The sequence below is a fragment of the Acanthopagrus latus genome, chromosome 12 (genome assembly GCF_904848185.1).
Source record: "Acanthopagrus latus isolate v.2019 chromosome 12, fAcaLat1.1, whole genome shotgun sequence".
Classification (NCBI taxonomy): Eukaryota; Metazoa; Chordata; class Actinopteri; order Spariformes; family Sparidae; genus Acanthopagrus; species Acanthopagrus latus.
The window spans coordinates 4396942-4423851 of record NC_051050.1 but is presented as its reverse complement, the minus strand read 5'-3'; the positions used below and the strand labels follow the sequence as shown (position 1 = coordinate 4423851).

Below are 26910 nucleotides of genomic sequence, written 5' to 3'. Positions count from 1 at the left end.
CTTAACATACCTAGAGCGCTGATTGAGAACAAACTGTCAGTGCCAGGAGAAAATACACATTAGCATCGCACCCATCTGTGACTGTCAATCCATCTATTTGACTGAAATAACAATCGCAGTGTTGTGCTGTTCCTGGTCCGTGCATTTACTGCAAACAAAACAAACCAAAACAAAACAGCGGACATTTTCTTTTCTTTTTTTTTTTCCCTTCAATGCATGTCATAGCTGCGTACGGACGCCCTCTCTCCCTCTCTCACCCCTTCCTCCCCGTGGAGCAGCCTCTTTCTCATTTCATCTTTTGCCAAGGCCAGCTACAACGGCGCTAATTTGTGCAGCATGCTAACACACACACACACACACACACGCACACGCATACACACACACACACACACACACACACACACACACACACACACACACACACACACACACACTCAGGCACATCATTTTCAGCACGCATGGAGGTGAGGTCAGTGTTGTTTTTGTTTTGTTTTTTGCAGATGGACATTTATATAAACCTGCAGTCAACTTGTCAATGAGACAAAACTGACCTCAAGCCTTTGTTTAAACATGAGGAACCCTTGAGGAGGGCCTCATTTACAATCATGTCTGGTTAGAAAATAGTTTTTAAAAAGAAGGACAAACACATGTGAAAATCAGCTAAAACAGTTGCACCATGGAACACAGAGGATTGAGTTTTAATTGATTTTACGTGTGTTTTGTAGATCACTCCACGAGTCTGGGGCACTAAGCGAAAAGGGTCGACCTGCCAAATTCGAGGATATCATTATGTTAATATTTGTCGGGTTATGTTCTTTTTGAATCCCTTTGTGAAACTCTCAGCTGGAGCCACGTGCTCATTCACAACATCAATTTACAAGAAAATGAATGATGCTTTCCTTTTATTTTCCTTATTCCTTCTGTTTTTATTCAATTGACACTTTTTTTTTTTTTTTTGCGTGTGTGTTTGTGTGTGTCTAAGTGCATGAAGTATTCCATTTGTAGGAAACAGTGGAGCACACTTCACACACACACTGCCAGTGTAGACAGCGACATATCTAAATCTTCTGCTGTTCCAATACTCTATGGGCCTAATTTACATACTATAACATACTATCATTTATGCCATTTTCGAGTATAATCAAAAGAACACAAAAAGTTACCTTTCTCAAAGCAAAGGTAAACACTGGCACGAGGGTGAACAGCAGCATGCAGGAGAGTGCAGGACATAGAAACAGTTAACAGACCCCCACAGTAGCTGACAGACGGGGTCTGTGGCTCCTCTGTGGTACCTGGGGCCTCCTGAAGGGGGCAGCATGGCTCACCAAACAGCTTCACTGTATCCCCCCCCCATCACCACCGCACCATACTCCGTACCCCCCCATCCCTCCTCCACCCGCGGCCCACCGGGAACCGCCGGCTCTCCTACTGTGCCTTCTGCAAGACCTGGCTTAATTTAATTAACGCTGTCGACTTTAAACAAAACCACATCTGAGCCGAGGAGAGAGGGAGAGAGAGAGGGAGAGAGAGACGGAGAGAGAGGGAGAGGGAGCAGGAAATAGCCAGTGATGAGCAGATCGACCCGGTCAGATCGCTGAGAGGATTTAATCGGTTCGCAGTTTGAAAATATTCCACCTTTTTTGGGGAGGCTGGTTTCAAAAAGGAGATCTTAGGAAAAAAAAACAAAAAACAAAAAACAAAAAAAAAAACAGGATTCCTTCTTTAAATGACAAATATCAAAGGAAGTCTTTTTACAGGCTGGGGCTGGTAGGGAGCTGATAGATCCTCTAGATTCACACTAAAATGCGAAATGATGAGCTTCAGGTAAAATATGATTTTATGTCTGTCTGGCACTTTGAAAGTGAAATCGTGCTTTTTCAAGATGTCATGATAAGGAAACAAGATGTTTATTTTTACAGTCTGGATCCTGTGCATTTTGTGTTTTGTTTCAAAATACCTTGTGATGTATGTAAAGCTGAATTTGAGCCTGACATTCAGAGTCTGTTAAGTATAATAAATGATAAAGTTTTGCTGTAAAATGTACCAGTTTTAAATGAACACAAGAACTCCATAGACTAAACTGGACACTTTTACCCTACATTCTCCACATTTCACACAATCTGCTATACATATACAGAATATCTTGTCTGATTTTCCCCAACACAGATAAGTGCAAATTAAAACACAGAATCATCGTGAACACCCTTGCAGAATTTAAGAGGCGCTTCATTGTCATATCCTGGAAATATTAATAATAAAAGCTTTATTAAAACCTTTAATAAAAATTGGTTGGTAATTTTATATATAGAAATATCTGTATTCTGTATTCTGATTTATATCAATATGAGGAATACTGATTATAAGGGACAAGTCATTTAAAAGTGAGTGTATATATATATATATATATATATATATATATATATATATATATATATATATATATATATATATATATATACACACAGTAATTTATCTTCATTATATACATATATAAACAAACTTTGTTCAATTACATCTACAACTTGTCATAGAATTATTTCATATGTAATCATCTTCACATGTAAAACCTCACTTGGTACGACAATCCGGCTTAATGGCTAGATCCACTGTGACTGAGAGAGAGGGAGAGCATGTGTGTGTCTGTGTGTGTGTGTGTGTGTGTGTGTGTGTGTGTGTGTAGAGTAAAAAAAAAAAAGAAAAAGGGAAAAGCATTAAAGAGAGTAAAAGTCAACATTAAACACGCTCATGCTGACACTTTTATCACTTTATTTCTATTTCCTTTAATAGCTTCAATCTCATGGTTTCATTAGAGCCATTTTTTGGGGATAATCTTGATATATATGTGGTGTGTTTGGTTGTTTATTCTGTCGGCATTAGCAAAGCTCTGAGGACGAGCCGGAGACTCTATCAGCCTGAACAACAAATTAACCAAAACAATGATATCTAAAGAAAAAAGAAAAAAAAAAAAGCTGTTATACTCCCAACACCAACAAAGAAAAACAACAGCGAGACGGCACTCTGCAACCTGCTAATGTTAGCAACTGATGCCTAATTTCCTTTTGATTACAAAGACATCCCACGCTCTCCTCTCAAGTGACGTTTAATTGTTTCTCAAAGTAAATCATCAACTCAGCAAACTAAATTTGACAAACAACAATAACAAACTTACTGCGCGGGGAGACGAGAGGGAGGAGGGAGGGAAAAAAGAAAAAAAGGAATGAATTAATTAAAAGAAAAGACCCATCGCCCGCAGTGGATGTGAAACGGAGATGAGAGAAAGCAGACAAGACTTTTTGCCTTAAATGAAAGTGTGTTCGCGAGCAGGGCAGCAACACAGCAACAAGGAAAACAAGTTTGAGCGCACCAGAGTGACAACTGAAGTCTTTCTAAAATCATCAGAAGAAAGTGGAACTGCAGTGGGAATCCAGGGAGGCGGAAAAATGTGACACTAACGTGATTAAAACATCAACATTTGCGGCAGAAATACCACCTTAAGATCCAATAAAGTCAAATGGAGCAAGCAAAGAAAAGGATAAAAAGTGGTTCAGTGTATAGGAGGCTGTCAGTCGCTGCTGAAAAGGCACTTAAAACCTATTTGAATTGAGCAGAGACGCTGTGAGTTGATGCAGCCAGTTAAATGAAGGGCAATCATTTTAAATAAACCAATTCAAAAAGATTTAATTGTCAGTAAATATCGAGTCGCCCACAACCAATAAACTCAAATTTAAAACTCAAATTTCAATGTTTTCTCCTCTAACAGCATCAAGTGAAGTGCAGCAGGCGACGACAGTGTCGTGGAGCATCATGCTGGTGAGGGAATTTGACGCTGGTGCTGTCGCTGTTGCTGCCCCTAGTGGCCATCCATTCACTTTTGCAACTTCAATTAACACTATGAATTAATTATGCACACATAATTTTTTTTGCGCCAATTGATTACACTCAAAGTAAATCTGTTTGCAACATGTATGTCTCGAATACAAGAAGCGAATAACATTAAGTTGTGTCAATAATGCATTTAAGGAAATCTTAAAAAAAAAAAAGTTGGCTTTTATACCCCTAACCCTAACCCTTAAGCTTTGTAGAGTGTAGTGTGGAGAGCCCCGCATGAAACTAAACGCAGAGCCAGCTGCTAATGGCCGACTGACTGTGGCTGCGTGGTGGGGAGCTCTAGACAAGAAAGCCAGAGGCAGAGCTGGAGCCTCTGGAGGAATAAACACCTGGAGTCACAGTAGATTGTAGGCTGAACCGAAACACTGACCACAAACACGCAAATACACACCCGTTGTCACGTACTGCTGCTGGGCGGTGTATTGGTAATGTATAGAAATTCTGTCTTTTGGGAGCCAGGGAACACAAATGATACCATGTTCAAAAAAACTTTGCGTCACTTCCTGTCTGAACACAGTATGTAAGCATAAACACAGCGAGGTAGAAAAGAAAGTGTTCTGAATCCAGACTTTACATCTGTCTCGCTTCATCATTATACAACTAACTTCAGCATTTCGCGGTATGGGTTAAAGAAATTAAAACTCTGATAGTGAGGACCTTCATGGAAAATGAGTCCATTTGATCCTCACTTCTGAAGGTTAAGACATGGTTTTAGGGTTAAGGTTTAGGTTAGTACCAAGGTTAAACTGCGAGTAATAAGGGACAAAAAAATTTCACTTGTGTCATTTAACTGGAATTCTGTACCATAAATACTGGAACTTTGGAGATACCAATTTAATATGGCTAACTTAGCCACGTCAGCCTCTGCTGAACTTTGGAATGGTTTTTTTTTTTGTTTAGAACGAGCCCCCGCTGAATGTGTTGATTGACAACTGTGTCAAGATGCATGTGAAAACATCCCGACCCATCCTTCAGGGTCGGGTCAGGGTTCAGATTTTTCTCAACGAGGGTCCTCGCGTTTGGTCCAGACGTGTGTGTCTGCGGAGTACACGCTGTTTACCAGCCGGTTTCTCACAAAAAAACTTTTGTTTTTGGCCTCTGTGTGTTGCCAAAGAACCGTTTCATGAGAACACACACACACACACACACACACACACACACACACACACACACACACACACACACACTTACATTACAAAAAATTCCTCTGTGAAGTTGTATTTGTACTCAGAGCAGGTGCAGACAGGGCACAGTGTGTGTGTGCGTGTGTGTGTGTGTGTGTGTGTGTGTGTGTCTGCTTTACTTCATGTGAGCAGTTACATCCAGTCTTAACGAAGTGACTGACGTGCAGCTAGTTCATCATCATCACCCAAATAACATATTTCACATTGTTTGCTGATTCATGTAGTTTCAGTCCTGTCTGATATATTTCTTCTTTTTCCATTCCAGCTCTCTGTAACTCTCAATTCTTCTAAAATTATACTGTTTTTGATCCTGTTGTGTTGTTGTAATTGTTTGATATTCATGTGAGACATGACATCCATTCAGGTTTTATAACAATAATTACAATGTGTGTATGTATAATATGATATGCCCACTTTCTATGTCTATGTCTCTGATTTACGAAATAAATCAGACCAGAGACTCTTTTCAACAACTGACTGATAGCATCATTATTTAATATCAAACAGATATCTAAGTGCTTCAAGAATACGGTCACAATCTGAAATTATACCTCTATCAAAATACATAATATAGGTAAGTACATGTTCAAAACATCAAATTAGAATGTGATGTAATAAGTATTTTACATTGTAACATGCAGAGCTTACCAGTATAATTTAAAAGGATTTATATAAATATTATAGTGAGCAGAATTAGTTAAATTATCAGTAAGAATCTGGATAAATGTGACCACTTCATATAATACTATCATCTGGATTTTCATCAAAATAAAGAGGCATGAACCAGAGAGAAGCCAACAGTGTAAATAAATGAGAAACATATGTCCAAAATACTGAATGAGTGTGTTGAGAATCCAGGTGAGATCAATGTCACACTGCCAGTCAAAGATCCGATCAGTGTCATCAACCCTTCAGGAGTGCATTTGGAATATTTTCTTTCAATGTTTTCTTTCTTTAAAAAGAAAAAAAAAAAAAAAATCCCCAAAGCCGTTTCTAAGAAACACTGACCCCAAACTCAGTAAACCTGTCACGAGTAAACAAAATACATTTCTTACATAAAATCAGCAAAGGAGGACATTTTCTGCAGCAAACAGATGAAAAAACACGACGACAAACGGCTCAGTCGGAGAGCAGAAATGAAAACACGCTTCAGCCTCATCGTCGTCGCTGTTGGCAGCAGGTTTGGAGGCCGGACCATCCGGAAGGGGGGGGGGGGAGAAAAAAAAAAGGAAAAGAAAAAAAAGCACACAACATTTTCTGAGAGGAGCACGAATCTCTGACCAGAAACCAGAATGCTGAGTCTTAAAAAAACAAACTGGAAACTTAGAAAAATCTTCACGGGGCTGATCTGAGTCAAAAACAAGCAGCTGACGGGGTTACAAGTGTAATCCTTACAGCAAGGCACTGACGCTGAATTTCATATGTGATTGTTTTTCTATAGTTTGGAGTACCAACAAGAGACAGGCTGCAATAAAAAAAAAAGAAAAATCAGCATCCATTGTTGCATTCATGTAGTGTCGTTCTATTGATCTTAAACACAACCACCACTGCTTCTCTGTGCAGACAACAAAAGAATCTCTGTAAAAGACTGTATCAATTACTTTAAAACCACACACACACACACACACACACACACACACACACACACACACACACACACCAGGTGTTACTTCTGGCTATTCAGGTATTTTTCAGTCAAGGCAAAAATAGGAGAGTGTCCCCTATACTGAAGTTGTTGAGAGAAGAACCATGTTTATGGGACAGAGTAATATAAAACAAAGCGAAGTGTTCAACAGTATAAGCTTGTTATCACTTTAATTTTAATCATTGTCGCATTATCTGCAATAACCTTGATGTAAAAGAAAAAAATAAATGTTGCTATTGTGCGATTAGCACACTTGCCACTGAGTGTAGTTCTTTTTGTGTGCTTTTGTACAGTTATGGCTACAGACTCACTGCACATTTTGAGTCTAATCCATTTGCCAAAAGAGAAAGAAACAAAACCCACGGTCAAGAGGATGAAAAATGAATTCTGATGATAACATACGCTTTTTACGCTTGAAATGTTCTTTAGATGCTGTTGTAATCGCTACCATGAAGTTGTTTGGCCATGCTCATCCAGATGGGGAAAAAAAAGGAGTGAATTGCTTTAATTTAACAATCAAAAATAAATAAATACAAATTTAATTTAAACTGTTCCTTTTTTCAACAATGTCTCTTTGAATGTTTGGGCACTATTAAAATGTATATTCCAACAGCTGCCTGCTGCTCCTGTTCGCACTGTAACCATGAATGGATGGACAACAAGCAGAATACAGAAGATATAGTGAAGAAGAGAGAATATTGCTGTTTTGTTCTGTTATGATGTCCAGTTCTAATGCGTTTTAGTCCCAGGAAAAGATTAGAACTAAGAAAAACTGAACATAAAACCAGACCAACCAAAGTGATTATGAAAATGAACACCTGTCAGCAATCTGAAGCTTCTTTTTTTTTTTTTTCAGAATAAATGCCAAAGCTCCAAACGAGGCCTCCATGCTGAAACTGACTGGTGACAGGACAGAACCCGGGCCACTGCTATTCAAAGACTTAAACAGAAAGCATCTTTAAGAAAAAACGACAGCTATACCGTACAAAGCTCTTGGTGCGGTTTCTGCTCTTACAGCTGATGCTCGTGCCAACGCACGCTGAATTTATTTTCCTGCAGTCGACTCTCTGTTTCACAGGCAGCGGGGTCCTCTCCTCGTTCCTTCTCTCTTGATGTGAGCGGGAGGAGGCAGGCAGGATTACTCACATCACAGAGGTGGAAACAGAGAGGGTTAGAGCGGAGCGAGAGGAGACGGCTCCGACTGCAGCAGACATGAAGGCAAGCGCGAGTACAGACATCCAAACCCCGGATCACAAGACTGTTGACACCAGACTTTTACGACTGGACTGGTTAGTCAGTCAGACTGGAGTCTTAAACGGCACAGCAGTGGTAGGTGGGGTAGTCAAGGCTAAGTCCAGAGACCCTGCATCCTGCCTGCAGTTATACTTAGGCCTCTACAACACTCAGCACATCGCCATACCTGAATAACTTAATAGGCTGATTTCCAGTGACTCCCAAATCAACACACAACACATGTCCCTAAAGCAACATGATAACTGCAGTGTACCAGCGGCAGGCGTACAGGATCTGGGATAGTATGGTTACACTTTGGTTAGGTTCAGTAAAACATTGTGGTTTGGGTTAAAATAAGTACTTTCTTATGTTACTTAAATCCCCTAGGTAGCAATTAGTAAGTTAAAACAACTCACTGTTGACTTTTAGTCTCACGCTGTACATAAACAGCAGTCTCATGGGTCAAATTTAATGTCTGATTTAGTCAGACATCAGACATCCTCCCTATGACGACCTAACTGCTCTTTCTACTATTTTGCCCAACTTCCTCCTTTGCTCCCGTCATAATTACTACAGCCACTAGAGGTCGCCGCCCAGCAAGAAACATAAGCAGGGGTCGCAACAAGCTGCTTGCACAATTCCCAAATATAGCTGTTTTTCTGATGAGGACGGGCTGACATCAGGATGGTGGACTTAGTGTGTTGATAGCTAGCTTATAGCCCACGTCTGGCCGTTTGCAGCGACACACAGATGTTCCAATATTTAACTAAGTATGTCAGTGTGTTTCATACTGATCACAGGACTGACCACTAGAAAGTACAAACTGCATGTTTAAGGTTCCCCACACACGACAAGTTGAGCAGTGTAGTCGGCACTAGTAACAGAGTGAGGTGTAACGCAGATTTATGTGACCAGTGACCATAAACCTCACAGTCTAGACGGGTCAAAGTGCACTCGTCTTTTTTTGTCCATCATGGGTCAGACTACATCACAGAGGGATCAATATATTTTTAATTTTATTTATTTATTTTTTTTATCTAATGTTGAATATATTGTAAAAATGTAAATCTATAAAGTGATGTAGCAGCACTTTTTTTTAATTAAACTATTCAAAAGTTCAGCACATAAATAAACAGATATATGTATTAATGCAAGTTACTTTCCAGCTCTGGGAGTTAAATCCATATTAAAAATAAACCAGCAGTCCCTATTGTTGACATCATGTCTCCCTCCTCCACAGGAAGCGTCTCATCCTTCCACTTCACATGCACAAAAGATGAAAAAACAACATCAACCCCGTCAAACAAACGGCGCTTCCTCCCTGCTTTTTTCTCTTTTTTTTCTCTAACACCTCTCCTCTCCTCTTCTGGTTTCCCTTCTTTCCTCCTTCCCCTCGCCCCGACCCTCCCACCCCCGCCCTCCCTCCCTCCCCAGGCTGGTTGACACACAGAGGTGGAGGAAAGAGAGGAGAAGCGTGGACAAAGCGGGCCGAGGCCACAGAAAGGCGGACTCCTGCCGAGCCAAAGAGGCGGCTGACACGCCGTACATTCAGCCATCGTTAACTGGCGATTAATGAGGTCAGCAACAGGAAGATAAAAAAAAAAAACCCTCTCCACATGTAAAACAACTCAAAGTCAAAATCTGAAATAAATCTAATGAGCACTAGAGCTGCCGCTGCAGATCATGTCTACTACCAGGGTTCATATGGACATGAGCACATCCGCTTCCTATTTGTTTCGCGTCGTCGCCAATTGCCAACCGAATATAGATTCAAGTGACACGATTAACAGCAGATCATCACGTATGAGAAGCTGAATTTTCACCGGATTCAAGTGATTAAAACAACAGCACGATGTATTTGATCGATTTCAGGAGCTATAAACTCAGCTAAATCAACCTCGACGCGACAGCGACAAGAGCACTAAAGGCTTCAGTAAATTCTCCAGCTGTGTGGCATTTCAACATGTGAAACTAAAACCTGGTCAAACAAAGACCCCACAATGAATGAAGACTGAAAACCCCGAAACACCAGCAATCATTCTGCTTGCTGCTGCCTCTGCTGCAGACACACAGCCGAGCTGCAGGCCTCAGAACAAAAGCCGGGCTCAATTCAGGCAGCTCAAGAGGAACCACAAATACTGACAAACTGATCAGACAGTGATATCCTCTGATCGTGCATTTTTATGGTCGGATTTCGCCCACAGACAGGAAATCCTTTCCAGGAACAGCTTGATCCACGGATGCAAATAATGGCTATTTTAGTTAACGATCAAACGTGCAGTCTAAAAAAAAGGTTTGTCGTCCTTCACCAAGTCAGTCGAAAGACGTCGGGCTTACGACGACACAAAACAGAGAGGAGCAGCGAATCCTCACGCGTGACGAGCTGTAACTGGCAAACATTTGGCGTTTGGTGCGGTGAACGGCTCGAACAATGAGCGATTAGCTTTATGTCAAATCGTTTCATCTGCGTTTTCCTGTTTGATGGATGGATGTTCGCGCTCCCTCCTCCCCGGACGACTAAATGGGAGGCTGCATTTAATCCTCAAAGCCTTCGAACAGCAGTCGGGCACAACGACCAGTGAGGGTTTCAAGCAAAAATGCCAAAAATCCCCCCAAATCCCAATACCTTATCAATTAATCTACTAATTAATAAACAACTGGGAACATGGCCTAATTATTTAATCAAACTCCAGTGATAATTGCAAATGGAAAAAAAAAATAAAATAAAATAAAAAAAATCTGAATGGCAACACTTTACATCCCTCTAGTCGATATTCATAAGTAGCATATAAACATTTAATAAATGCTTTATAACACGTTATAATGTAGTTTTAAGTAGATGTGTTTAACTATCATTTCTCCCCCAAATGAAGTAACAATAATATAAAATGTATTTTCTATAATTGTTAATAAACACTGATACATATCCTTAGAAGTGTTTACAACTACATTGCGGTGAGTTATACATGATTTATGACATACTTGCATACAGATTATAAAGGCTAAATAAGGGGACATGAAGTTAGACCGGTTATTTACTTAGTTTTACTACATCTTATTTTTTTGTTCAGTCAAGTGCTCTTTATTCATTTAACGTTTGATTTGTTTTACTCTGAAATAAAACTCTTTCAGCTGATTCCTACAAACATTATCTATCAGCAGCGTCGTCTTCATCACCTCAAATTCACAAAACCTGGCAACGTGTGCAGCTTTTTTTCCCCCCCACACCATAATGCTCTCTGGAACTCCTGTCCATTCAAACCAGAGAAATAAACCAACCAGCAGCCGAGCAGATCGTCTGGGGAGAGTTTAAGCTGGGTAGACTCCAACCGGATCACTGATCGAACTGAGCATCGCACACCAAACACATCTATAATCTTAATTTCTTTAAATCAATTTCACTTTGTGCTAGTGAAAAAAAAAAAAAAAAAACCTTTTAGACCACTAGATTTAGCTCAATATGTGTCTTTTTTCAGTCAAGGCAGATAATTTATTCTTCCAGTGACCAAAACCAGAGAGCAACAATAAAAGGCCGACAGCTGTGGGTGTCCGGCTCAGCTCCGACAGCAGCGTAATCGATTTATTCACAAAACATGGCAACATGTGCCGCTTTTCTACAACTTCATGTTCCTTTCTGCTACAAAACCAGCCCGGCGATTCCAAACATACAGGGGCGTCAGCGGCCCTTTCCCGTCAGCGACACACACTCGAGGCAGCAATGATACCATCGAAATGACAAAAAAAAAGAAAAAAAAAAAGGCATATCATCACTTACTGAGGACGGCAAGCCGGGAGGGACCTTCCGCACTTTTTTTGTGTGAACCTCTGAAAGAGAAAGAAAGGCAACAAAACAATACGTGAGGGTTTTAACGGGCCACTTTTATTTCCTTTTAAACAGGAGCTTCTGGTTTGATTTGTTAGGATTTAATCGATCAGCCCGAGAGGAGAGAGCGAGGCCACTTCTCCCACCGGCATCGATACATTTACAAAGAGTGCTTTCACTGCACCAAGCGCGACACAATAAGATGCAGAAAATCAAAAGGCAGAGCACAAAAAGGACCGGGTTGATTTTTTTTTTTTTTTTTTCCTGGTCGGTTTGATAAAAGGAGAGAGGGCAGCTTTTGACACGTTTATATTATTTTTCAGGGTTTCTCTCAAGGAGAGCGAGGCAGCGCTCTATCAACTGGGAAGGTGAGACTTTGATGGAAAAATGAAAGAGCGCTCTTTTATTTATTTATTTTTTATTTTGGAAATTGGCCCAGAGTTGTTGTATGTGTGTTTGTGTCCTCCCAAGGCTAACGCAACCAAGGCTACACCATGGCCACTATTGTCCTGCTCACTAAAAGACTTCCCCTGTATTTTTTTTTTTTTCTTAAAGTCCCCTTTTCGAGGCGCACAAATGCAGACAAACAGGATGGCCGCACAGACACACGAGCACACACTCACAATGCTCGGCCTTCTGAAAAAGAACAGCCGCGCTTCCGACAGCGCAGAGCGGCTGTGATCGGCGGCTGGATCAGTCCAGGTTAAAATGTTTCAGCAAGGTCACTGAGAAAAGTTTCTGTTTGGGTACGGGGACATAAATGAAGGCAGGAGATTGAAGTTTGACTGATGTGCTTTTAGTTCAGCTTGTTCCCTTCGGTCTAAAGACGAGAATACTGAGATTGTATTTGCTGATAACTCAGTACTTTTTATTCATACCTAAAAAAGACAAATGTTTTAATTTCACAGGCTCATAATCTGAACGGCAAGGTGCAATTTAATCATCTTCACTTTTAGAATGTTAAATTTGGTTGCCAGACTGATCAGCAAATATTTAAAAAAAAAAATTTAAATTAAAAAAAATAAATAAATAAGAAAAACTGATTTGGGCTTTAAGAATGTATATACTAAAGAAAATTAAGAGAGAAAATTTGTCAGAAAACAAGAAAAAATTTGAAAAACAAAAGCAATCAATCCACGTTGTGTGTATCCTAAAATAACCACTGAACAGGGCCATTGTTGTCGGTCAGATAATGGCACTTAATGCTGGAAAATTTCCCTAAAAATTTGGATACATATTTTTTTTCCTGCTTTTCTTTTAGAAGAGAAATGTCCATCAAGTGAGCGAACGCCCAGAAAACTTTCAAAGCGTTTCAATTTCGACCCCGAACCCACTCGGGGCCCCACGTGGGGTTGCTGATGGGGGTTTCTTAAACAAATGTAAAACTAAGGAAGACAAATGTGTTTTGACTGACGTATCTTTATCATCTTTATCGTGGTCAGTTCTTTAGGCCCACCGAGGTAAACTGAATGCAGTCCATTACGACGACCCTACAATAGAGCCTTCCCTCATGGAGGCTGGCATTTCAGCTTCACTGCATATCAGAAGCTGTATTGTATGGTGCAATATAATTATAGTGTGTTCTAAAAATGTTGCATCAAAGATATTTCTCATATATTTGTTCCACCCCGTTTATATCAATGGACCATAAAGTTACACCAACACCTCTAATCCAACACATTTAACCATGAGGGAGGATTTATAACAGGACTGTTGTTTTAGATCTATTAGATTGAGCTTGGTGAGCCTAATAAAATAAGGACAGAGTGTTCGTTTTATTATTATTATTATTATTATTATTATTATTATTATTATTATTATTATTATTATTATTTATTTATTCATTATTTTTTTTATATAAATAGGCCAAACTCAAATGTACATAGTTGATGTCATTGTTGAGAGAGCAGTTGAATGGCCACCTTGTTCATCTGAATGTCACGGTGTCTGTCTGAGCCTTCATAGTGTTTGTATGATGTGAGTGTGTTAGCAGTGTCTCACCCATGGTGTCCATAGGCAGTGTTCTCCTCCGCGGGTTGGAGCTGTAGTGCTGGTAGTACTGACCAGCCGGCTTGGTTGGCGACGCCGCGCTAGGACTCCCCAATCCCAACTCGCCACCCAGTATCGACTGGTCGAGAGACAATGGGACAGACAGACAGAGTGAGAGAGAGAGAGGGGGATTGTTAATCATGTGACCTTGTGACTCAAGAACCAGGAAGGCGCACTATTCCTCACAAAGAAGAACAGGAACATGTCTGGGAAATGGCAACTGTGTTGAAATGCGGCAGTCTTAAATATGTTTGAGGCGTGTGATATACTGGGATCAGAGGTAACAAAGATAGACCAATATTATGGTGATCTAGGCTGGATCAAGTTCTAGAGACAAGTAAAACATGTCAAAATTATATAACATAACTGCAACAACTGGGCACTGTAGCTCACACCAAATGTTACTCAAACAGGAGCAGGTAGCACGACACACAGTACTGATTATCACCTGACAACCTTTAGAGTTATTACTATCACAAGGGAGAAACCAAAGGTGGCTTTAAGTATGTGGACATTCAGTACGATGATGGTTTCTTAATAATAACTGCAACTAGAATGTTGTTACAGCACCTTTGGAAATATCTAAAACACTGGCCGTAGCCTGGACATCAATGTTTGTGTTAAGGTAAATTTGAATGTTGAAAACGTCATATTATTAGAAACCAAATTAGAACAGTTAGAATAAAAGATACTATTGGACTGTTGATAACACTTGATATGTTGAGGATTGTTACTATAGCAGTAAAAATATTGTGACTAACTGGAACGAATAAAATTGTTAAAAATGTCCGGACGGTTAGCATGCTGAGCTAAAGCTGGAATGTTGAGGATAATTATTGATTTTGAATGGAAACAAAGGTTGTTGAAAGAGAAAAAATTGAATAAAAAAAAAAATAATATCCAGATTACTTGTTTGAATTTTCAACACAATGAGAGTATTAAGGAGAGTTGTTCTGAGTGCTGCTGGGTAATGTCAGAATACTGATTGAGAATGTGGAAGGTATCTGAAATATGAACAGCAGTTGCAATGTTGCGAGCAAAGAAAGCGTTGATGTTGATTGAGAATAAGTGGAACGATGCAGATAGGAATGTTATGCAAAGCTGCTCCTTGTTCAGCTAGAGTATGGCAGTATATGGAAGACAGTTCTATTGAATAAACCCAGAATATTTATCAGGATGCGGAGCACTTTCGGAATGTTGATAATGTTAGAGTCTGTCAGACTGTTGAGGAGGGAATGTAAGTATTCAATACACTGACTAATGGTGGAATATCAAGGAAAGTCAGGATATCGATTGCTGATAAGTCGATGACGGAAGAATTGGAGTGTTGAAGACAGCTTTTATATTAGCATGGGAGGCAACTGAGAGACTGCCGATACTCAAATGTCAGCACAGTTACAGCACACTGATCTGAAATATGAATGGAACAGTCTGGAATGTTGAGAATAATGCTAATTTCACATTATAATGAGAGTTACTATAACAACAGCGTCAGTCTTGTAAATAGTGTAACTGACTCTGATTCCTTTTGAAAGTCACAACATATTTGAATTGGCGCTAAATATTACAGTCATATAGAATTATTTAGCAACAGTACACTGACATGCCCGTGCTGCAACCATACAACTGTATTTTGTGTAGTTTGTTAAATAGTGAAGGAATGTGATTATCCTTCCTAAAATGAATGAAATGTTTAAAATGCAAAATGCAAACTGATTTTAGATAACATAAAACTGTAATGACACTCTTTTCCTAACCTTTACCAAAGTGCTTCTGTTGTCTAATCCTCACCAGACTGGATGTGAAGCTGGATTCTGGCGTGACATTCCTGGACTTTGTTCACCCACCATCCCACCCCGAACACTTCCATGCAGCTCCGTAACTCTTCCTAAATGTTCTGTTTCCATCAGTAAAAGAACTGCGGTGCAGACACGAAGCTTAGTTGTGCTCAAATAATCTAAAATGTGTGTCCATGTACCTGAATCATGTAGATTATATTCTATGACAATCTGGCACACTGCGATGGTGCTATGTTGCAGAAGTTGGACTCTTCCCCACTATCATTAACAGTTGTATATTGTGGAAGAACGCTGATGGTCGACAATCATTGTAAAGTTGCACAAATTCATATTTTTTGTTCAGGCATGTGTGTCTCTTAGTTTAATGGTTTTTTTTGTTGTTGTTTTTTTTATGTATTACTGGTCTAAAAAAGAAAACATATGGAAGTCCAGGTCTGCCAATATTTACATAAACTAATTAATCAAACTTTAGAATTAGATTTTCTGCGTGAGCATTGTGTATGACAACATTAAAACAGAAATGTTGAATTTACAATTTGTGGTTTGAAAATCCACTCCAGCTTCTACAATTAAAATAAAAAATTAATTTACAATATTTTTTTTTTGTTTTTTTTGTGGAAAGATAAATGAAAGAGAATGAAACTGAATGTGTGTGACAGACAGACAGACAGACAGACAGACAGACACAGAGACAGACAGATAGCCTACCTCAGGCACCTCAAACCAAGCTGCTGCTGATAAATTAAACCATGATTGTGATGGTATTTACCTCCATGAGAGCGACCTCATGCTGCTCGGCGTGGAGACGCTCATCTCACCGCTCCACAGCTCTCAGACTCTAACTTCTCCTCTCCGCCGTTTTTTCCCCTCTCCTCTAACTGTGACTCTGTTTACGGCTCAAACTTAGCAAACCGCTCACACATTGTCCCGCTAATTAAGTTCAATGATTCGGCAGCAACAAGTGGCGTCTGGGCCGACTCGGAGAGAGGGGGACGCGAGAAGAAAAGAGGGGGAGAAGGATGGAGGTTGGGGTCATTTTTTTTTTTTTTTTTTTTTAAAGTGGCACAAAAAGTTAGTGTGGAGGGAAGAGGTGAGAAAGAACCTGCCAACACCCCCACCCTCCTCCCCCTCCTCTAAATAGACTCCACCACTACTCCGTTAAAGGGTAGATTTTTTTTTTTTTCTCCCCCCCAAGCTTTCTCGTTAAGTAATTAGTGTGCAGTGTATTTAAAGCAGAGGGTGGAGAAGTGTGTTTGGAGGGGGGGTGGTGGATGTTTTTGAGGCTAATCTGAATTCTGATCAGCGCGTTCGTCCTCTCTGTGGCTGAAAACAAGAGTTAGCTTGGCACTGCCGGGCCAAGGAAGGCCTTTCTCATGCTAAACAGGGCCTAAGTAGGCCAATTACAGGGCCAGCCTCGGTCTCAGAGCCATTCTCCGGCTTAAAACAAAAGGGCCCTTGTCTTAAATAAAGTCAGTCACACACACACAGAGGGAGAGGGAGTCAGACACAAAGGCACACACACACAATCGCACACCAATTCAGTCATCCCGTTCCTCTGTCCGTGTGTGTGTGTCGTCAAGGGTAAAAGGGGGTTCCCACTAAAACAAAAAGGGTCTCATTGATTGTGGCGCTTTTTCTTTCTTTTCTGTCCTTTTCTTTGTTTTTTTTTTTCTTTCTTTCTTTCTTTTTTCGCACTCGAGCATCAAGCCAGGCCAGGCCGGTCGCCCCGGCAACTAGAGGGGAGACAAAATACCCGTGTGTCTCTCTGTCCCGTCTCTTTACCTGTTTGTCTCACTCTCTGTCAATTTCAATTCACTATGCACTTTCCCCTGCACACAGTTTGGTCAGTCTGGAAGTCAAGGGTTAAAGTGGGACTGAAGTCAGCGTGAGGTGTTAGAGGGGTATTCCGGCACTTTAGCGTTCGCGTTCTGTAAAGTTGGCTGGCTCACGTCAGACAGATTAGTAAAAAGAACAGCTGAAACGAGAAAGAGGCCGGGATGTCCTGACATTTAGTCCCGAGGATGGGTCAAGCTCCAGAGCCACTAGATACATTTCCCATAATGCAGTGCCTGACTGATTAGATGTAGGCTGTGCAAATTCTGCCATTGTCAGACTATCCCTGTTGCCACTCTCCTCCCCTTCTACTGCCTGTTAGTGTCTTCAAATCCCCATCTCTACAGGAAACCACTACAAACTCCAAGCCAGGGACAAACGCACAAAAAATGGCAAGTGACCGTTTACGAAAATGAATGTACTGCACCGCACCTTGTGCATAAAACTCCTTTCACATTATTCGCTTCAACTTTCTCATAAACACAAGAAATTGGACGGACCAACTGCTGAAAATAGACCAAAACGCGTACAAGGTTCTTTTCTAAGGGACCTGGTCTAAGAGGTACATGAGGACAAGTTAAATACCAAGTTAATTAGTCCCTGTTCAAACTGCAGCAGCACAATGTGCCACTAAATAAGAAGCAGCCGTGGTCAAAAAGAGCAGTAATACATGCCATCTGTCTGCAAGCTCACAGCTAATGACACCGCTAAGAAGCTGATGTTCAGCAGGTCTAATGTTCGCTACATTCAACATCTTGACTCAGCGCGTTAGAATGCCAGGCAGCACTTTGCATCGGCTGGATCTTCATGATTTCCAGAATGAGGGAATGGTAATCGGATTACACTGGGCAGACCGAGCATCTCGCAGCATCGTTTGGATATCACTCCCAGCGGGAAATTTGTCCGACCTATCAGCTCGACACGCAGGCCCGTGCAATATGTTGTCGAAGATTTGGGAGGCGCACGCGTGAGCTACAGCTACCCATAACTCCCTGCTCTGCGGAGATCGACAGAGAGATTCATATGTATCTTCTAACAAATATGTATAATTGCAGCTGTACGCTGTTGTGATAATTATCAGGTTCTCTGCTCCTCGCTCTGTCTGTTGCCACTGTTTCACTCGCTACATTATCTTGTTTTCTCTCTGTCTCTATCTTTCTGTGTGTGTGTTTGTGTGCAAGACACACACACACACACACACACACACACACACACACACACACACACACACACACACACACACACGACTAGAGGTCTGTTTCTCACAGAGCTGACTGGGCTTCGGTACCCAGCTGCTCACGGAGACGATATTAACTAAGATAGATTACCAGAGAGAGGGAGAGAGACACAGGGAGCGAGAGAGAGAGAGAAGGAGAGAGAGGGGGAGAGAGAGAGACTGGTAAAATAAGCAGAAAGAAGAGCAAGTCTGAGGAAGAAAGAGATAGAGAACAGCAAAAGCCAAAATTGGAAGTCTGAGTAGAAAAATATACAGAGGCAAAACGATAGACAGACTGGAAAAGATGTGACGACCAGCAGGACGGATGGCTGACTGACTGTGGTGTGTGTCCCCTTCAAAACAGGGTTGTGTGATGATGAAACAAACGAGATACATTGTGTTCATTAGTGAACTTTGAGTGCTTAGGTGTGTCCTCAAACTTTAAACAGAGCCAGGCTAGCTATCCTTTCCCTGACCCCCGCTTTCAAGGCTTCACACTAAGCTATGCTAACCACCTCCTGACTCCAGCTTCGTACCTCAACAGACACAAAAGCGACATCTTCTCGTCTCGTTATCAGAGAGAGAGCTACATAAACCTTTGCCAAAATGTTGCACTATTCCTTTATAAAAAAAAAAGATAAAAAGACATATCTCATAAGAATAAGGCCCCCCCAATTTGTTCCTCTTACACTCAAGCCTCTGTCCTCATGTGACTGAGAATGCAAACGCTCAGATGTCATCAATTTATTTCATCCCAACTATGAGAGACAGAGCGGGAGAGAGAGAGAGAGACGCAGGAAGAAGTCATTAATTACCAGGAAGTGCTGGCGAGGCAGCGGCGCACCTGTATGCCAGCTTCGCTCCAGCTGACACACACACACATACATACGTACACACACATTCTCACACCCGCACGCACTCGCACATACACACACACACACGCACACACACACACACACACACACTCCTGAGGGAGTGAGGCCCTGAGGCAGCTAGCACAGACACAGTAAAACCAGCAGGGACAGCGAATAAAACCGGACTCATGGAGCCAGAACAGTGTAAGCACATATCACACATCAGACTTTATGCACATACGATTAATCATTTACTCCATTAAATAACTAAAACTGTGATAGAAGAAGTTTAAAAAAATGCCTGCCATAAGTTCTTAAGATGAAAGGAGACTTTACAAGGATGTAAAACACTTTAAAGGCAGAAAACAGAGACTGTATGACACTGTTTCCTGATAAATGGTTTCATTATGAAGGTTTGTGTAGATTAATTGTGCGCTGATCAGCTAATTAATCAATTGTGCTATACATATTCATTGTGTCTGACATTATACTGTTTATATCACTTTGCTGCAGCTCAGAAGTGATTCACTGATGGTGCCATCAACAGGGTCATATCAGTGGTCCCAGAGACAAGAAGGAAACTTGAATGAGGCCCTCTGCACAAGAGCTGCCTGTTCAAATGCCTTAATGTGCGCATACATGTGGTCATTTGAACCATCTGTTGATATTGATTGTGTCGATTTTGCCATGCTATAATAAGATTGGCTGCTTTGTTCAAACATTGTTTTCATGATCGCATTAATGTATTATTTGTACGTTTTGTTGGCCGTGTGGACTCCTGAAAGATCAGGAACTGCAGTGGTAGAAGCTACTGGGGATGCAATCAAACAAACCAACAAAGTATTCATGTCAGATGCATTATGAGACCCCGTGAGGAGGATTTTGACGTAGAAAGTGTGACTTTGACCAGCGGTTCATTTCCCGCTTTCTACCAACAGTCAGTGGTATTTTTTTTCTTTCCCTCACCTTCCCTCACCTCAAGTATTTTCATGTCGAAAACCTTTACTGCAGAGGAGGCAGAACAATTTCCTCCAAGATCAAGAAAGAATGCTCGCATGGGTCTTTTTGGTGGAAATTAAAACCTCAGCAATTTGTTGCGTTGTAGTTTGGAGTGTGCTCTGTTTTACATGTACCCACACCTGACGCGGTATGCCGACACACGCTCCAGTACACTGCAGCTAGATGACATTAAAAAGGTGTGGGTCAACAGAAAACAACATGTCCGAGGGGCACTGAGGATCTCTTTAAATAATGAAAACCTTAAAACCTTGTCACTTCACAGAGTAAACAAAGAGCCCCAGCATGGCCCAGTGTCCTCAGTTTCCCAGTGAGCGATCCGGCCGTGCCCATTAATGTCGAACAAGTGCAGAAGGACAACTTGAAATAAAGCAAATGGCTCAATAAAATAAATGTGCCTTTGATTGACAGCTGAATTTTAATCACCAAAAAAAAAAAAAAAGAAAAAAAAAAGAAAAGAAAACTAGAAAAAGATCCTAAAACACAACGTTATCAGTGCGCTTCTTCACTGACTGGAAACTTTTTTCTATCGTCTTGTTCCATGCCATCTGCTGGATATGACAGGATGAAGGTGCCATTAAAAAGGGATATTAACTGGAGTAAAAATGCAGAAATGTTTTCTTTTTTTTTCTTTATGTTATTGGTTTACTGTCTCACAGTGACAGCTGACGGGGAGTGTTAGTGTGTCGGCTCTGCGTCTCCGTTCAAAGACATTTACAAATGTCTCACACAGTCTGACAAATCCCTGCACAGTGTGGAGCGCTTACATCAATAACTTAAATACTACAAAAACTCATTAAAAATGCCAAACAAACTGAGGACTTTTACTACGAACCTGGAGGTAAGGAAGATGTATCACTGGTACAATTAAGGGTTTGGCGCCTTTGAGCAAGGCACTGCTGCTGCTGAGGTGACGGGTTGAATTCCGTCAGAAGTAACAAAGACAATTAGCATAACGTCGTCAACAAAGACAGCGGTTAATGGCGAGCCAATTAAATCCAAGACACAGACTGAGCTGATTACCCGACACTGCCAAAGTTAAAGGCTGATACAGCCAATCGAGTCGCAGAATCGTCGTTACAACACAAGTGCACAAAAGCAAACAGCCAATCAAATCGGCACATTGGAATCTCTAGAACACCAGCTGCTGTGTGTGTGTGTTTGTGTGCGTTAGTGTGTGTGCGCGTGTGTGTGTGTAATGTCAGTGCAAGAAAAACCTGCAGACACACACACACACACACACACACACACACACATATCTGCACTCAAAACAGCGACAGGATCGACTCACCAATGACAACTTCCTCCATCTTCTTACTGCTCCTTACACCAACACACACACACAAACACACCCAGTAACACACCCTTCACTCAAACACACCAATCTCTCTCACACACACACACACACACACACACACACACACACACACACACACACACACACACAAGGCAGTTCAAAGCATTTCTCCTTAATTAGTGTTCAACGCTTGGCTTGACAAATAAATAGCGATCATTTAAGAACACTAAGAGAGGAATCAGACAGCACATTACACCTCACAATATCTGGCAGCTTCCTGCACGCAATTAGAACGAGGAGAGGGAGGGAGGGGAGACGGGAGTTTAGAGGGAGGAAACAGAGAAGAGGTAGGACAGATGAAAGCAAAACTGAGAGACCGGTAAGTGGAGAATGAAAAGAGGTTAAGAAGGGGAGGAAAGAACACGGGAGAAGAGAATAAGAGAGGAGGGGAGAGGAGGAGGAGAACAGGGAGGGAGGAAGAAGAGGAAATAGGTAAGGGAAGAGACAGTTGGTGGTAAAAGGAGTAAAAGCTGGAAGTAAAACAACAGAACAGAAGTATAGAGGTAAGGAAAGTAGAGAAGGGAACAAAAGAATGAGGGGTAGAGGTCGGGAGAGAAAGAGGGAGGGGAAGGTAGAAGGAAAAGCTCAATCAAGAAGGGGGGAAAAGGGAATGTTTAAAGATGGACACAAATAAAACATAAGAGACAAGGAAGTTAGGAATAAAGTAGGGTATGATGGGAAAAGTGAAGGAAAAGGGGGAGAATGAAGGAGAGTGGTAAACATGCATGAGGGGAAAAGACGGGTGAGAGGTGGGGGTGGACATAAGGAAGGAGACAGAAGGAAGGGCATAAAAGAAGGAAAGGTAGGAGGGACAGAAAGAGTCAAGTGAGAGGGGAAAGAAAGAAGCAGGGAGGGTGAGAATAAGAGGAAGAAGGAATGAGAAGGGAACAGGGGGAGAGGTTGTTGTAGAGATATTGGAGGGAAAGGAAAGAACAGAAGGAGGCAAGAACTGATGGAGGGAGGGAGGGAAAAGAGAGGGGGGGGGAGATCACCAAGGAAAAACAAGGAGGAGACAGGAAGTGGATGAATGATAGATGGAGAGATAGATTTATAAACTCAGAGATGAAAAGGGAGATGAAAAGAATGAAAAATAGGCCTCCCTGCAGTGCCATCTTGAACTGATAACTCCCATCATGCCTCGGTCCCAGCTGCCTTTACTTTGCAGTTGTGGATACATTTGAGTCATTGTAGCCGGGAACAAACACAGACAGGAGGAGACGTAGGAAATAAAACTCGCACGGTGGACGTCCGCATTCCGGAGCAGCGATTCCAGCCCGAAGTGTTACCGCGTCGGCTCTCTCTCTCGCCCGCCCTCACGGTGACACTTTCAGCTGCAGCGGACGCCAGAACTGCTTCGGCGCAATTTTAAGCTCGCCGAGATCTGCGTCGAATTGTACTCACGCACAGATACCAGCTACCTCAACACGCCTGATTTTGCTCTGCAGGATCCGTGCATTATTCGCTGAGACTTCAAGTTGACAGAAAGAGAAAAAAAGGGAAAAAAAAGCATGTTTGAAAATGTGTTTTCATTTCAGTCAAATGTGTTCTTTGCTGAATCGATGTGTACAGAGAACCAGATATAGACAAACGTATCGGAGCATTCCCAGTCGTTTTCAATTTTGCCATTTTCGAGCAGGAAAAGCTCAAGTGTTCTAATAAAGTCCACGGTGGCTCTGTTCTACTCAAGTGTCCCAGTAAGCCACGGCAGCATGACGGCATGAAAAATACCAGGAGCCCAGAAACCGAAGCAGCTGAACGGAATTCGATAAATGTGTCTGACTTGTGTCGACATCAGCTTTCGTGTGCATGAAACTCCCGGGAGTATTTTGGTGCTGCGGCTCTTTTTAAGGCCATACTTTCATTTTCCCTGAAATGTCCAAGGCCTAGGCTGCACGTCTTCCTCATTCAGTGGAAGTTCAAGGCCTTGTGGGAGCCAGGAAGTTGTTGCTTCATCTGTCACAGATAAGAAATCAAGAGGAGCCCCGCAGAACCGAGCTCTGATGAAGGAAACACACATGAAAAATATCAGCCTGCTCTCCCACATCTCGTGGATCCAGGCTGGTTTACTTCTATGTACCCACGCGCGCCTGTGTGTGTGTGTGTGTGTGAGCGTGTGGATGCATCTCTTGTTAGTGCATCAGTGCGAGTGTTGTGTGCGTATATCGGTGCACGAGCGTATGTGTGTCAGCTCTGCAGTGTAGGTGTGACAGCTCTGTTCTGTTCTGTGTCTGTTACCAGCTGTTGTACTTCACTCTCAGTTTCTGTGTGTGTGTGTGTGAGCGTATGTGTGTGTGACAGCATACTGTTTGATGTTAGACACATCAGAGAGGGGAGAGGGTTAACGTCACCGACAGACATGGCTTTCCACAGCGATGCCTGACGAGAAACAAACACAGAGTCGACCGGCGCACGAGTCGATCAAATCACTTGACCCTTTTTCACAACCAAGTAACTCTCCCCAAAAACAAAAAGCCCACCGGGTGTCCTCTCTACGCTCTGTTTTTCACTGTAAGACACACACATACACACATCATTTTTCAGATGCTTAGCTCAAATGGGTGACTTTATGGAAATACTCCATTATAAAGTTCTGCCCTCACAACTTCAATAAAGGTCAGAATATGAAAAAAATGAACAGAAAATGAAAAAGAAAAAAAAGTCTAAAATGCATCAAGTCTACAAGTGAATGGAAAGCCCACTGGGAGAGAGATGTCTCTACCCAGAGCGGAGCACAATTCAACAGTGACTTATCATCGTTGGCATTACTGCCCGACAAAGTAAAAAAAAAAAAAAAAAAAAGATTGTTGTTTGATAAGGTCACACTGTGTTTTGTGTCCAAGTCATATGAAAACAGACGTGTGTTTCCACACACTGTTCCGTGTATTGTACAGTTTAGTTGTCCCGGTGGTGCAGCAGTGAGGAAGATGAGCTCCATCAGCTCTCACAGACAGAATTATTGGATTATGGGGTTCAGATGAGAACATCAGCTTGCAGCCGTGTCCTCCCATGACACTCATATACTGGTATGTATACACTGACGGTGAAATTTGACCTAACTCGTCATTCTTTGACAGCATCATTCTGAGTGGACTTCACCACAGTTACACCACAAAGTACCAAAACCAGAACTGTTTTTGATTTAACTGATTTGATTTGATTAGCTTTGAAAAATTACACAAAGCAACTTATTTCTGTGAATTGGAATCAAATAAATGGAATAATATGACTAAAGGAATCCTGTAGCAGCATCACGTCATCGTCATGACAGGTGGTCCTGACACTCACTATGTTCATATAATGGATGCCATACACACACACACACACACACAAAGTGTCAGCTGTCAGAGCTGATGTATCAACACACACGCAGTGTAAGTGAGCCCAGCAGTGTGTTTGTGATCGATAGTGAAATAAAATAAAGTGTCGATCTGTGAGGCCGGCAAATGAGACTAAACGATGGCTGAGAGTCTCCTGAGAGCGACGAGCAGCTGGATCAGAGACTGTGTGTGCGTGTGTGTGTGTGTGTGTGTGTGTTCAGAGCTGGAGAGCAGCTGTGAGTGGAACATCTCACCACACACAGAGATGCACAGGATGGATGGACTGATGGATGGGAGGGGAGAGGAGTTATTTATGACTGATAGATACACACAAACACCTCTGCTCTTTGTTGCTTTAATTTGTGGTCTGTTGGAATGGCGGCCTGTGAGGCTGATTTATGGCTGTTTACAGTAGATGAACAGGCGCAACCACGGCTGATACCACAGCTATTTTTTCTTGCATGTGAAAACATTTTTTTGGTGTTGTTTTCTGAAAATAATACAAATACATCAAACTGTCTGCTGATTGCTTTTTTCCCCCAATGAGTATAGAGTGAGTGCTTTTATGCCCCCAGTAACTCTTACCTCCACCAGTGAGGATCTGTTGTCACCCCTGTCCGTTTGTTGGTTGGCTGGCCGGTTGGTCTGTCAGCAGGATTACACAAAAACTACTGAGTGGATTTCCACAGGACTCGGATGGAGGAGCGGATGCTTTTGAACACTTGTGGTTCATTATCTAAAGGAACAATGCAGGGATCTTGATGGAAAGAATCAGGCGTGTTTAGGCTGCTGGCATCTATGGGTGAGCACAGTTTAGATGCAGGTTTTGATAAAAATCTGTTAATCTTCCACAGCGCAACGGAGATTATGATTCCTCGTCAGATCTGACATAACGGTTAAGCAGGGCAGACTGACACTGAGGTAGAGTGCACACCTCCGCCAACGCCCAGCAGCCCCCTTTAATTCAATCAAGCTAAATCCGATATTGGGCTTGACTACCCCGTGTCATTCTAGTTTAATGTGTCTCTGTGGTGTTGACTCATGCACCGTGTGAAAAAACTTTTGACTCTACAATCAGTGAAAGGTCTCGTGTACAGCACAGCAGGTTGGTGACCTGATGGTGGATGTCATGTCCTGGTCCCTCTCACACTGTAGCTGTGCTGAGGTTCAATTTGTCACTGAAGTGTCTGACTGGGGCAGCGTATTATAGGAGGCGACGTGGATAATAATCTATGATCTGACGTAAATCAAAAACAAAGACATGGAGCAGTAAACTGACTCGCTTCCCGATGATTTTATCTCCTCGTTTTGTTTATCGCCACTTAGCGGCCGCAGGTTCAGTCTTATGACTCGATGCACGGTGCCGAGCAGACTACTTCCTGTCTACTAAATGATACAAGCGAACCGCACCACTGTGCATCTGCTCACGGACCGGAGGCTGGCTCACCAAGCGATTTAGGCTTGCTGATGGTACTGCTCAGCAGAGGAGGATGCCATTAATGTCTAAATTCCGCAGTGTCATCTGCGAGTAGATTCACGGGAGCACAACACCAGGAGCATGCATCGCATCTTCAAGCGAAGTTTTAGTGTTTGTGTCAGAGGCCTGTCATTCAGCACTACATACAGGTGTGCATCACTAACAACTGGGGAAACACTTTATTCCATTAATAATGTATATACTTTGACATGAAGTTG

At 41.9% G+C, this 26910-nt stretch overlaps 1 protein-coding gene across 10 annotated transcripts in view; it reads right to left on the bottom strand.

The window, feature by feature from the left end:
* Positions 1 to 26910, bottom strand: part of LOC119029959 (transcription factor 4-like) — a 232887-nt gene that overhangs the window by 87641 nt on the left and 118336 nt on the right. For all 10 annotated transcript variants that reach the window (XM_037117220.1, XM_037117221.1, XM_037117222.1 and 7 more), the window contains 2 exons: positions 13775 to 13901; positions 11726 to 11775 (listed from right to left, as the gene is read on the bottom strand). In XM_037117220.1, coding sequence (XP_036973115.1) covers positions 11726 to 11775; positions 13775 to 13901 — 177 coding nt within the window. The remainder of the gene's footprint in view (positions 1 to 11725; positions 11776 to 13774; positions 13902 to 26910) is intronic.